Source organism: Puntigrus tetrazona, chromosome 18, assembly GCF_018831695.1.
Source record: "Puntigrus tetrazona isolate hp1 chromosome 18, ASM1883169v1, whole genome shotgun sequence".
Taxonomy (NCBI): domain Eukaryota; kingdom Metazoa; phylum Chordata; class Actinopteri; order Cypriniformes; family Cyprinidae; genus Puntigrus; species Puntigrus tetrazona.
This window is the reverse complement of record NC_056716.1, coordinates 3,383,793-3,396,906: the sequence shown is the minus strand read 5'-3', so window position 1 is coordinate 3,396,906 and position 13,114 is coordinate 3,383,793. Positions and strand designations below refer to the sequence as shown.

The 13,114-nt window shown below is 35.7% G+C and overlaps 2 protein-coding genes across 2 annotated transcripts; both read right to left on the bottom strand.

The window, feature by feature from the left end:
- Positions 1-5,114: 5,114 nt before the first annotated feature.
- Positions 5,115-6,979, bottom strand: LOC122362595 (leukotriene B4 receptor 1-like). Its single transcript, XM_043264131.1, has one exon. The coding sequence runs from the start codon at positions 6,924-6,926 to the stop codon at positions 5,958-5,960; it is 969 nt and encodes a 322-aa protein (XP_043120066.1). The 5' UTR covers positions 6,927-6,979; the 3' UTR covers positions 5,115-5,957.
- A 3,721-nt stretch (positions 6,980-10,700) lies between these two features.
- LOC122362457 (leukotriene B4 receptor 1-like) lies at positions 10,701-13,111 on the bottom strand. The gene has a single exon (XM_043263901.1). The coding sequence runs from the start codon at positions 12,088-12,090 to the stop codon at positions 11,113-11,115; it is 978 nt and encodes a 325-aa protein (XP_043119836.1). The 5' UTR covers positions 12,091-13,111; the 3' UTR covers positions 10,701-11,112.
- Between the last annotated feature and the right edge of the window lie 3 nt (positions 13,112-13,114).

The window sequence follows — 13,114 nt, the reverse complement described above, 5'->3', positions numbered from 1 at the left end:
AGTCCATGACCGTTATAGCAACTAATATTGGAAAAATATTGGTTTATTTATTAATGAGAATATCCAGCAAGATGTATCTATTACTTCCACAATGTAAATTTACCAACTATAATCTTCATTTTATTGTTTTTTTTTTAAAGAAAAAAAAAACCTTTTTAATTGTCAGAAAGTATAAAAGCAAGAAGAACTATTTCATTCTGCATCAATTTTAATTTGTATATTAAATGGCAAAAAACTGCTAATAGGTAATAAATGATCTATTGAATCATTCAAATCAAACGATTCATTCAAAAACTGCTTAGTCAATAAGAAAAGAAACAAGTGACTCTGTCCCAATGTGCATACTAGCTATCTTAAAAAAGTCATCTTTACACTATGTGTAAAATGAATAGCACATGCCCTGATATTCACAAAAGTACATTGTTTGGGCAATGAATATAAAACAAAAACCTAAACATGGATTTTTTTTGTTTCATTGCTATAATTATAAGGGCATTCACACTGCATGCTTTTGGACTCTTAAGGCATGTTTTAATCTCTCTCAGTACCTCACAGTCACATGGTGCAATATGTCAGGGAAATGTATTTCAATTCTAATCAAGACAAAATCATGCCTTCTGTCTTTTTACAGAACTTCAGAACTATTTTCACCTCTTAAACAAATATTTGGGTACCCCATAACCTAAAAGAAACTTAACAAATACAGATTTCATGTGGATTACTTTTCATTCATTGGGATGTTTTTATCAGCTGTTTAAACTGACTGACTGCATCCATTCCCTGCAGAAGATCTATTGGTGAGCAAGTGATGTAAGTGGGGTTGTTTTCTAAAGAGCATCTCTGTAACAATGGGACTGGGACAACGGAGTTGGGGATCCAAATGCAACAACAGTCCTATGTCAAAACACAGATAAACTAGGAAACACATAATGGAAAACACAGAACTATAAAGTAATTAATTGCTCATCTCCAAAGAGTGGGTGAGAAAATCTTTTATACTAAACAAAGGGGAACACATGACAAAACAAGACAAGACACAAGCAATTCAAGGAACCAATCAGAATATGACAAATTTACAAAGGTAGCACAAAACATGGTGACAGGAAGGGAAAGGGGCACATGGGAAATGAAGTCCAGACACCAGTGGCAAGAGTCCAGGGTGGAGTGCCCTCTAATGGAGATCATGGGCACTCCAGCTGGCGACTGTGACAAAGGAAAGTAACATGTGGTTGTGCAGTCAAAATCCTTATCCAGTTTAAAAAAGAAAAAGCCAAATGTTTACTGATGCTCTGTGCTCAAATCTGTGTTCAAGGATTGAAATGTCATTGACACGTGTTAAATGTAAATTGCACCGCTGGAATTATGTTTAATGTTTTCATTAAAAAATCCAGTGCGTCTAGCTATTAATCAGTAATACAGTTTAATCTAGAACGGGTGTCAAACTCAGTTCCTGGAGGATTGAAGCCCTGCAGAGTTCAGATGCAACCCTAATTAAACACCTGATCCAGCTAATCAAGTCATTTAGGCTTATTTGAAAACTGCATGGTATGTGTGTTTGAGCAAGGTTGGAACTAAACTGTCCAGGGCTGCGGCCCTCCAGGAACTGAGTTTGACAACACTGATCTAAAACATTTCATACATTTCATACATTTCTTACATTGCTCAAATGGTACAATACGAACTGATCATCAGTCCGTGCTTGCCCCAACCTGACCTATAGTGTCGGACAGACTCGTTTGTGAAGGCAGAGATAACGTCAACATTGTCAAAAATGGGATGGCAAACCCAACAGAAATCAAAACAGTCACTTTTACAGACTGTGACTCCGTTATCTGTGACTGTGACATCTTAGCAATCATGTTTAGCACATGTTTGCTCTCATTTCCCCAAAATAAGGGTGCATACTATAACTAAGAAAAAAAAACATAAAGAAACTAACTATATAATATAGTTACACCTTCACCTTTACATTGTGTCCTCTCAAGATATGATGAGGTTCTGCTGACTACTTTATCTAAACCACACAGCTACAGGATGCTAAACCAGTCACTATTCACAGCCAATCAGAGAGTGTGGCTGAAGCGTTCTCTTCGTGTGCACACTGAGATAAATATAAAATGCCTCTTTCGTTTCCACTCTGAGGTCAAAATGTTTAGGTCTGTAACCTCTCATGCATTTGACTTACACAGTTGACACTAACCCTTGCCACACATCTTCCATTTTCTCACGCAGTGAATAAAAACCCCCATTATAGAGCATAACACATTGACAATGCACAAAAACACAGACAACACATGTTAGTTAGATATAAAAAGAATAAGGACCATTTTGAAAAAAAGGTTTTTTTTCTTCATTAAAATGTTTTTATTACAACATTATTATTTAAAAAATGCCTTACATGCAATTGCATACAAATAAATAGTTAATTTGGTGTTGGCTTAAAACGTGTTTTTCCTCTTCATACAATCAAAGTTTTACTTCAAATACCATGGTTAAACTAGCAAAACATAGGTCATTTTGTTTTTATTATGTTTTAGTCTGTTGAATACAATTTGTGGTCACACCACAGGAAAATTTGATAAGATAATCTATAGAACCAACAAGATAATCAGGGCTATTACTTACATTACTTATATTACGAGGATTGTCGTGTTTTATCGGTTGCCGTGATTTTGTAGAGTAAGACGTGATCCTGGATCAACATTTTTTGTTGATCCTGTATCAAAATTACTGTCTAAAAATATAGATTTATCCTAATCCCTACTCCTAAACTACCCAAAATATATTCCTATAATGAGTGGGAAATGGTAGCTCAATAACAAGGTTGTAGAAGCACCTAACCCTGAACACAAGTATAAAAATGATTTTCCAGAATAATTATCCCTCAAATCTGATTGGTTGTTTGGAATGCTGTTCCAGGATCAACAAGACATCACTCTGACCATGTGGTATCTTGTGGTGTGGACCCAGCCTAAGACTTTCAGAGACTATTTTAACGTAATCCAATTTATATTTTAATTTCTATGCTTACTATTTGTCACTCGACAGGACTGTGATATCGATGCACGCTCATGGATGTGACTGTCAGAAAAGCAACATACAGACTCAAATAATACAGAAACTTACAAGACCAAAGGACAAATTCCCATTCAAACACTATTCCATATGACACAAAAGGAGCCAAGCAAATGCTCAAATCATCAAAAACTGCAGTGTTTTAGTTTTAAGGTGAAACCCAGATTTCTGTTTCACTAACAAGCAATGCTAAAGATTACTGCAATATTTGGTTGGTTTCCCAACCAAACATTGCAGTAATCTTTAGCAAAACAAAAACCCACATTATTGCAGCAGTGCTGTTAGGTGTTAAATTGAAGCCTACATTGCTCTCCATCAAGATAAAAAAGAATCTCTAATATCAGAGACAAAATTAAGCCCATGCCACAAAACAATGTATATTAAATGGCACGTTTTAGCTAGAAACACAACAAAGGCCACATTTTATTTCCACAAGTACAGGTTTTAGCAGCACTTTCATTAATAAATAATTAGCAACGTGACACAGTATATCACAATATGATAAAAGGTCAGTAGTTAGTGAACAAACAAATATAAAAATTTAATGAAATTTCATTTGATCAATAAGTAATGAGTCTCCCCACACCTGACAGCAATAGATAGGTGCGTAAGAAACAAAGACCAGCAAGGTCAAAAGCTGAAAAACAAACCACTAACTATGCAAAAAATTATCAAATTTATTTATAAACAACTTTTTGGTCACATGACCTTCATCAGGAAACTCTTTTTTTTTGTTTTTCACTTTCAATGTCATTTAAATTTGCATTCAGTAATAATCTGTTTAGGATTATAGTGTAAAATTATTTTGTTATATAGCTATAATTATATAGTTCTTTTCAAGTGTGACCAGTGTTTTTAACATACCTGCAAATAGATTTAAAAAAGAAAATGTATAAATAGTAATTTTAATAAATGTAATAAATTTGCAGGCCATTCAAAGGTTTGATGAATTTGTTTCTTTATCACTAGAACAGATTTGGAGAAAATTAGCGCTACATCACTTGTTTACAAATGTTTTACAAATTTTCTGCAGTAAAAGGGGGCCGTCAGAATAAATTCACATGACTGCATTCTATCAGTTAACGTCTTATGAAGTGAAAAGCTATACTTGTAAGAAAGAAATCCATAATTTAAGTACATAATGTAACTCCAGCAGTCTTCTCTCGTCAAATTTATATATGTAGCAAAATATTTGTTTGGAACTGTTTTCACTTGAATGTCTTGACGGATTTATAAAAAATATGCATATTTTCATGTTTATTACTTTTGATTCATTGTGATGCTTTTATCAGGGGTTTAAATTTATAATGGCTAATCCTCAACAGATTCTATAGCCTCTTGAGGTTAGTAGTGGAGTTTCTCCCGATGCACATGTTCATTAAGCACTAGTGGTGGGCCTAGTCCTTCAGCGGTGTTCTACATGAACTAATCCAACTCTTATTAATACATCATAATGATGCCATGGCTATAGAAACCATATATATTACACAGAAATGCAGAATAACAGGGCATCAGAATAAAAGGTATAAAGCGCAAAAAAAACATTCAATTTAACCTACCATAGTAGTTTTTCAGAGTTCGTGTGGTACTTTGTATTCATTCAGAACTTTAATATTTTGATTTACAGAAGGCGAATATTAATCAGAATGCACTTAAAGTCTACAACAATACACTGTACACAGTAAAGAGAGTAATTTACAGTTCAGTTTGCTAGCTTTAACTAGTAAGCTCTCTGATTATCTAATCAATGTATGAGAAAAGGCTGATGCAGCGTTTTCATTGCCATCGATTTTAAGCTACATATGCCTGCAGGGCCTTTGGCAGATTTCTTTGACCCTGGCAACACGATTGCTGAAATATGATCGGAAGCGGCGCATCCAAGAGAAAAGCTATGAAATAAAGAGAATAGACTATTGAAGATCATTTAATACACATTTATGGAAAAATATATTAAAACTACTCTTATGTAGTGTATAGGCAAGCGCAGAAGGCTTTGCTGGCCCTGACGGCCCACCACTGTTAAGAACACAGAGATGTGGTTCCAACAACAAGATTCTGTAATTTATTAAGCACAATCACTTTACTATCCAAACAAAACTCCAAAATAAAACTTAAAAAACTAAAAGTGAAAATGCACGCAGTGATTGAAGAACCAGTTGCTCTCCACAGCTGCTTGTCTGTTATGATCTGCACTTTGCACCAAAGTGAAACAGACTTGGGGAGGAGAAGCAACTACATTTAGGATGGATGAATAGAGGATGTGGTTGTGCACATGATATAAATAAAACATTATTTAAATAATTTAAGCCATTTAAAGCATTTAAGCCAAATGTTGATATGTTACTGTTATTCTGTGCTCAAATCTGTGTTCAGGAATTTGAATGATATTGATATATTGTAAATTGCATAGCTGGAAATATATGTTTAATATATTTTCATTTTTAAAAATTCAGTCCATCTTGCCATTAATCATGTTTTAAGTGGTACGGGTTAATCAAAAACATATCTTTGATACATTTTCATAAATTCTTCAACTGATCATCTTTCTAGTAACATGTCAAGTATTCATCTGAAACTAGACAAAGAGGTCAAACCACAGTTTCTTTTCCTGTTTCTGTTAAAACATTTAATGTCTGGTTAATTAGCAAGTTCCCATGAAACACTATCTAAATAATTGTTAACAAGACATTAATTCTTAGTGTGTTACTGATTATAGTATGTCTTCACTCATATAAATGATCCATTGGTGGATATCAGATTTTAGAAATGCATTAATGCAGCTTTTTACCGAGAACAGAAAACAGAGAACTAATTTCTATTCAAACTGAAATGAATCAAATAATTATTTGATTTTGTAACAGAGAAATAAACAAATGTGTGTGCTACTTAGTACACTTTATGACATTTCTTGAAAAGAAAACATAAAGAAAAGGATTCAGACAGCAATTTAGCAAAGCCAGAGTCTTGCTTGTATCACCACATACTCCTCGGAAAGACTTCAGTTGGTTATAAACATCTGGATGAGATGTTTTAGTCAGAGTAGTGATTATATCAATCACATTGATAATGTGCACAGGAGTCCAAAACAGAAAGAAAGCCACAATGATGCTGATCACAAGCTTCTTCTTATAAGTCCTTACGTGTTTCCCCTGGTTTCTGGGTTCCTGGTCCTGTGGAGCTGTAGTTAGACTGGAGCTCTTGGGTTTTTGACTTAACCCTTTGTGCAAACACAGATAGCATGTCAACATTGTTGAAAATGGGATGACGAACCCCAACAGGACCTCAAAAAACAAAACAGTCACTTTTACAGATTGTGACTTTGTTATCCTCTGACATCTTAGCAATCCATTCTTGTTTTTGAGTCCTTGAGTAAAGAATACTGGCAGGGCAAAAACAAAGGCTAGAATCCAGATGCCAAGCAGCTGAAGGTTCCTGTGCCGTCTTTCCAGTCTCTGCAGTATCATCCTGTTAGTGATTCTTGACTTGATGACATTGTGATATCGGTGCACGCTCATGGAGGTGACCGTCAGAACAGCAACATACAGACTCCAGTAACTAAAAAAAAACAGCAATCTACAAGACCAAAGACCGGATTTCCATCCAAACCCTATTCCACACATAAAAAGGACAGCCAAGCAAAGTGTCAAAGTATCAGAGACTGCAAGGTTTAGCATTAGTTTCAAGGTAAAGCTCAGATTTCTGTTCCACTCACGAGCAATGCTGATAATTACTACAATGTTGCTTGGCAAACCAACCAAACAACACAAACCCAGAACTACAGCAGGAGCGATCTTCTCTGAACCCACAGCAGTGCTGTTAGATGTTGAATTGAAGCCTAATCCATCCATCATCAAATTCTGTTGTCTAGAAAATGCTGAATCAAAAGCAAAATATGTTAGCTATATATGAGTGTTTGAAAAAAGAGGCATTATCGTCACCTCCCACATCTAAACCAAACCTCCCACAGCTTTGCTTTCACTTCAGACTTCCCAAAAATAGGTTGCCTAAGGCCAAAAACCCCTTAAAGTTTAATAGAATAATTACGCAATTACTTAGTAAAATGCAGAGAACAAATAATGAACTCAAACTTCTCTGTTCTTTGTTTATGTTTGACATCTTCAGGTTTTTTTATTCTTACACCAGAGCCTTTAAGAAACTTGCCTTGATTTCGTTGCCACATGGTGATGTGGTTAAGTTACAAAGAACTCCCTGCTGCTGTCTGTTTGAATGAGTTTAAGTAGGATGGACAGCAGTTTTACAATATTGCAGCAAATACTGACTGCTTATTACTGTAATTATTAACACAATGACTGTGCACTGATAACAACACTTATCCTACATGTTATTTTAGAGAGTGATAAAGAGACAGACTTAATATTAATATGTTTTCATCCTTGGCAGTCAAATGTGACCAAACATATTAAGTATAATTTTTTTAATTTTAGTTTTTAGTTATTTTTTTAGTTTTTAAAATTTTTGTTAGGGTAGAGGAATACATTTATATTTTTGCACATTATTATAATAATATTACTGAAAGAAGAACCACCTTCTGAAGAACTACTTCTGAAAGGCACATTCAATGGACACTTAACTTTAATTTCATGAAACCATGGGAGAGGAAATCAACTTTTTAACACTATTTGAGCCAATTTACCAGACAATTGTTGTAATATTTAATTGGGGATTTAAAAATATGAAAATACAAAAAAGAATTGTGGGTCAAATGGGACAAAAAATATTGGCCCTGGCATTTTTATAGGTTTACACTATATTGCCAAAAGTATTTGCTTGCCCATTCAAATAATAGGAATCAGGTGTTCCAATCACGTCCATGGCCACAGGTGTATAAAATCAAGCACCTAGGCAGACTGTTTTTTTTTTTTTTACAAACATTTGTGAAAGACTGGGTTGCTCTCAGGACCTCAGTAAATTCTATCTTCAAATTGTGATAGGATGCCACCTGTGCAACAAATTCAGTTGAAGAATTTCCTTGCTAATAAATATTCCACATTTAACTGTCAGCTGTAGTATAAGAACATGGAAGCATTTGGGATGACAGCAACTCGTATTGGTAGGCCACGTAAGCTGACAGAGAGGGATCAGTAGATGCTGAGGCGCATAGTTGCGAAGAGGTCGCCAACTTTCTGCAGAAGCCATACAACACCAAGTGTAATGCAAAGCGTTGGATGCAATTGTGTAAAGCACGCTGCCACTGGACTCTAGAGCAGCGGAGATGCGTTCTCTGGAGTGACAAATTGCGCTTCTCCATCTGGCAATCTGATGGACGAGTCTGGGTTTGGCAGTTGCCAGGAAAACGGTACATTTACTGACTGCATTGTGCCAAGTGGAAAGTTTGGTGGAAAGGGGATTATGGTGTGGGGTTGTTTTTCAGGAGCTGGGCCTGGCCCCTTAGTTCCAGTGAAAGAAACTTTGAATGCTTCAGCACACCAAGAAATTTTGGACAATTCCATGCTCCCAACTTTGTAGGCCAGTGCACCAGTGCACAAAGCAAGGTCCATAAAGACATGGATGACAGAGTCTGGTGGGGATGAACTTGATTGTCCTGAGCAGAGTCCTAACCTCAACCTGATAAAACACCTTTGGGATGAATTGGAGCGGAGACTGAGAGCCAGGCCTTCTTGTCCAACATCAGTATGGGACACCTCACAAATGGGCTTCTGGAAGATGATGGGCTGGTCCTAAAAAATTACTGGCCCAAAATGGTGTTGGCACACTAGGAAAATGCCCAGTATAATAGATTACCAGTCCTGACCGAGACAGTCAACAATCCTGACAAAAACAAACTGTTGGAAATATTTTGAGAATGTTCATTTTTATCGAAAAATTGTCAGACTTCCTGTAAGCCCCAAAGTTATATCACACAGTTCTGTGTGTTCCCAGATCAACATATTGTTTTTAAGATGGAACAACATTTTAATCAAAAAAATTAATTTTGACCATATCGCTACACCTAAACCTAACCTTATCCATTCTAGAATTATAGAAGAATGACACTGATGTACAAGCACCAATTGCTGCCTAAACACAAAAACTATAACTCGTTCTTCAACTCTGAATGGCTAATCACTGTTGTTCCAGGGTCAACAAAAATGTTGATCCAGGAACACGTCAAACTCAGCAAAATCAGGTTCTGTTCCTTTTGACATGGAACAATGATTAATCCAAAAATGTGTCCAAATTCATACAACCTCACTTTTACAGAGTCATAAGCTTTTTGCTAAATCGTATGTATTTTACAAGTTGCCAGTTCATTTGAATTTGTCTAACCCCACCCCTAAAACATCACTGAAGTTTAGGCAAAACCTGATTTTGCTAAGTCTGACGTGTTCCTGGATCAACATCTTTGTAGACCCTGGAACAACATTGTTATTAGCCATTGAGATTTGAAGAACCTGTTTATATTTTTTGTGAAGTTTAGGCTTACAAACAGTATTTGGTGCTTGCCCACCAGTGTAATTTATCTATCATTAAATCTGATTTTAGGGATTACTCATAAGTAAGTTAGGTGTAGATAATGGTCAAGAAATATTTTTGGATTAAAATGTTGTTCCAGGATCAACAAAATATGTTGACCTAGGAACACGTCAAATTCAGCAAAATCAGAAATATGCTGGAATTTAGACAATTTGAGGTATGAATTATTTTTAATTGTATGAATTAGCACAAATTTTAAACCTCATAAATTTGTATTGCTTCATCCTCTCCAAGAACTGCCTGCCTATAAACTTCAGTAGCATTAGTAGTGTTGATGTTGTCCGCTCACAGTCTTCTTTTTGATTTTCTTTCTTTTGTGGTTTTCACACATTTCTTTCTTTTCCGTTCTTTTATTGACTTAGTATGTAACCCCTCTTGCAAACATAACACATTTACATTCTATGCATGGCCATCTCATAGGCCTTATCTTAAATTATTACAAATCCATATTGTTAGATTTTGTATTAATTGCATAAACGTACCCACTCACAAAAATACAACTATGCATTGACTTTTCTTACTTTCTCTTTTAACATTGTGGAGGACACACACAATTTTCTTTACTTCCTCTCATGTCTGTTCTGCTCTTTGCCTTCGGGAACCTGCTACATTGGTGGAGAATGCACTCTGGAGAACTGAGACACAAAGGCTCCAATGAAGCAGCTCACTTACCCAGTGTGAGAGACATGATAACAGCAGTTATCGGAGAGGCTGGTGGCCAGCCAGACACAGATAGCTGAAGGACTCGTACACTTATGAGCAGAGACAACCACCTGCATGACCCCACTAGACAGATGAGCTTCAGCAAAGCAATACCTACCAAAAATGACAGATCAGGATGATGTTGAGGTGTTTCATTATATTTTATATTCGTTATATATAAGTCACCCAAACATCAAAGTGAGTGGGCAGAACTTCTTGCTCTGCTGCTTGTGGGAGAACCACAGCAGCTATATATATACTTACAAGAATGAACCTGAAGGTATCACCGGATATGCGCCTGTGTGCTGTGTTAACCTCTTCTGCCTTTGCCACTGTTTTGTAATAATTTATCTATATTCTCTTCATTCAAAGTCAAAATTTAAAATGTGTGAAAAAATATGCTTGAGGATTTATGAAAACTAGAATATTTTGCATTTAATGACATATGATGAAATAATGACTACTTTCTGAGGGGTAAGACAATAGCACAGAGAACTATATAATACATTTATATTGATAAATGATATTAACATCTGATAATGTAGGAAACTGCAGATATACATAATCATTTCACAAATGTACTAAAGCAATCGCAACTTGTTCACAAAAATGAGTAACACATTATGATTATAAATATATTGTGATTATGACGTGGAGGTTGAACAAGTAGTAATAGAAAACTATGCATGTCCTGCAGTATACAGTATAGCACTTTCAAAGCATGGTTACTTATGGAACATTATAAAGTTCTGCTATTATTACAAACCAAATATCTCTAAGCACTATTTCTTATTAAGTCTTTAAAGCATATTTGACTGCAAATAATTCTAAATTTTTAAATTAGCTCGTTTCAAAACATTTCATGAGTTTCCATGAAGAGATGGCATACAGAAAAGGATTCAAACAACAGTTTAGCAAAGCCAGAGACTTGCTTGTATCACCACATACTCCTCGGAAGGACTTCAGTTGATTATGAACATCTGGATGAGATGTTTTAGTCAGAGTAGTGATTATATCAATCACATTGATAATGTGCACAGGAGTCCAAAACAGAAAGAAAGCCACAATGATGCTGATCACAAGCTTCTTCTTATAAGTCCTTATGTGTTTCCCCTGGTTTCTGGGTTCCTGGTCCTGTGGAGCTGTAGTTAGACTGGAGCTCTTGGGTTTTCGTTTCAACCCTTTGTCCAACCATAGATAACATGTCAACATTATACAAAATGGGATGACGAACCCCAACAGGATCTCGAAAAGCAAAACAGTCACTTCTACTGACTGTGACTTCACTGCTCTCTGACATCTTAGCAATCCATCACTGTCTTTGACTCCTTGAGTAAAAAATACTGGCAGGGCAAAAACAAAGGCTAGAATCCAGATGCCAAGCAGCTGAAGGTTCCTGTGCCGTCTTTCCAGTCTCTGCAGTATCATCCTGTTAGTGATTCTTGACTTGATGACATTGTGATATCGGTGCACGCTCATGGAGGTGACCGTCAGAACAGCAACATACAGACTCCAGTGACCCACAAAAAACAGGAACTTACAAAACCAAAGGCCAAATTTCCATCCAAACAGTATTCCATACAGCACAAAAGGAGGAAGGCAAAGTGTCAAAGTATCAGAGACTGCAAGGTTTAGCATTAATTTCAAGGTAAAGCTCAGACTGCTGTTCCACTCACGAGCAATGCTGATGATTACTACAATGTTGCTTGGCAAACCAACCAAACAACACAAACCCAGAACTACAGCAGGAGCGATCTTCTCTGAACCCACAGCAGTGCTGTTAGATGTTGAATTGAAGCCTACCTTGTTCTCCATCATGATCAAATATATTTTTCTTCTCTAATATTCAAAAAACAAAACATGAGTTCCTGAAATAACCCCTCCTACAAAATGACATGTGCTAAATGATTACCTATAGCAGGAAACACAAAACAAAACCACATTGCCAGGTTTTAGCAACACTTTAATTTATAATTAATTAGCAACATGACACAATATATCATTACATGATAAAAGATCAGAAGTTAATTATCATGGCAATTGTCTGTTTTAATATAGTTTTAAAGGTTTTTTATTGCAAGAAAATTATCAACATTCTTACAAATGCAGAGAGTGGCCAAGAGAAATATGTTGACTCTGCATTTATATTCTAATCAAATCTACATACTATATCATCCAATTATAACACTTCAGTCTATCTACCCATGTCCCCTGGATGTATGTTTAAGTATTAAACTTTTCATGAAGAATATGTAGGAGCTCCAACACTTCTTTTCTCACTCACACACATTTCCTGTTGGTCTATTCAGCACGTAAAAATACCATACTGCCAACAAATTTCTCTCACTTTAGTAGTTTTGAGTGAACCTTACCTTTTATAAGAAATGTCAAAACTTTGTGCCTTATCCTGGCTGTGGTGTAGCAAAAGTGTCTTTTCTTTAAGGAATAGTTTTCCAAAAAAGAAAATTCTGCCATTGTTTACTCACCCTCAAGTAGTAACAACAATATTACAATATTTTGTACCTTAGACAGCTATAAGATCAGATATCAGATCAATGTGTAGTATGACCCATTTGCACTGAACATTTTTTAATGTTATCATTTTGATGGTACCCTTTCGACAGCTGTTGAAGTAACTCTGCAACTACATATCATTGTTCAGTTAAAGGTATTAGCTAGCCCACATTAGCCACACAGAAAACATTCAAATAACACTAAGCATCTAACCACTCACAAGACGTTGCAAGGTACTGTGCAGATCTTAAATAAACAATGTCAAAATATGATATAGACCATTATAAATTAAGTAGAATTAATGTGGTGTTCACTTCCACAGTAGCAA

Excerpts from the sequence above, each read along its gene's own strand:
- LOC122362595 (XM_043264131.1), bottom strand. The coding sequence starts at position 6,926 with ATGATGGATGGATTAGGCTTCAATTCAACATCTAACAGCACTGCTGTG.
- LOC122362457 (XM_043263901.1), bottom strand. The coding sequence starts at position 12,090 with ATGATGGAGAACAAGGTAGGCTTCAATTCAACATCTAACAGCACTGCT.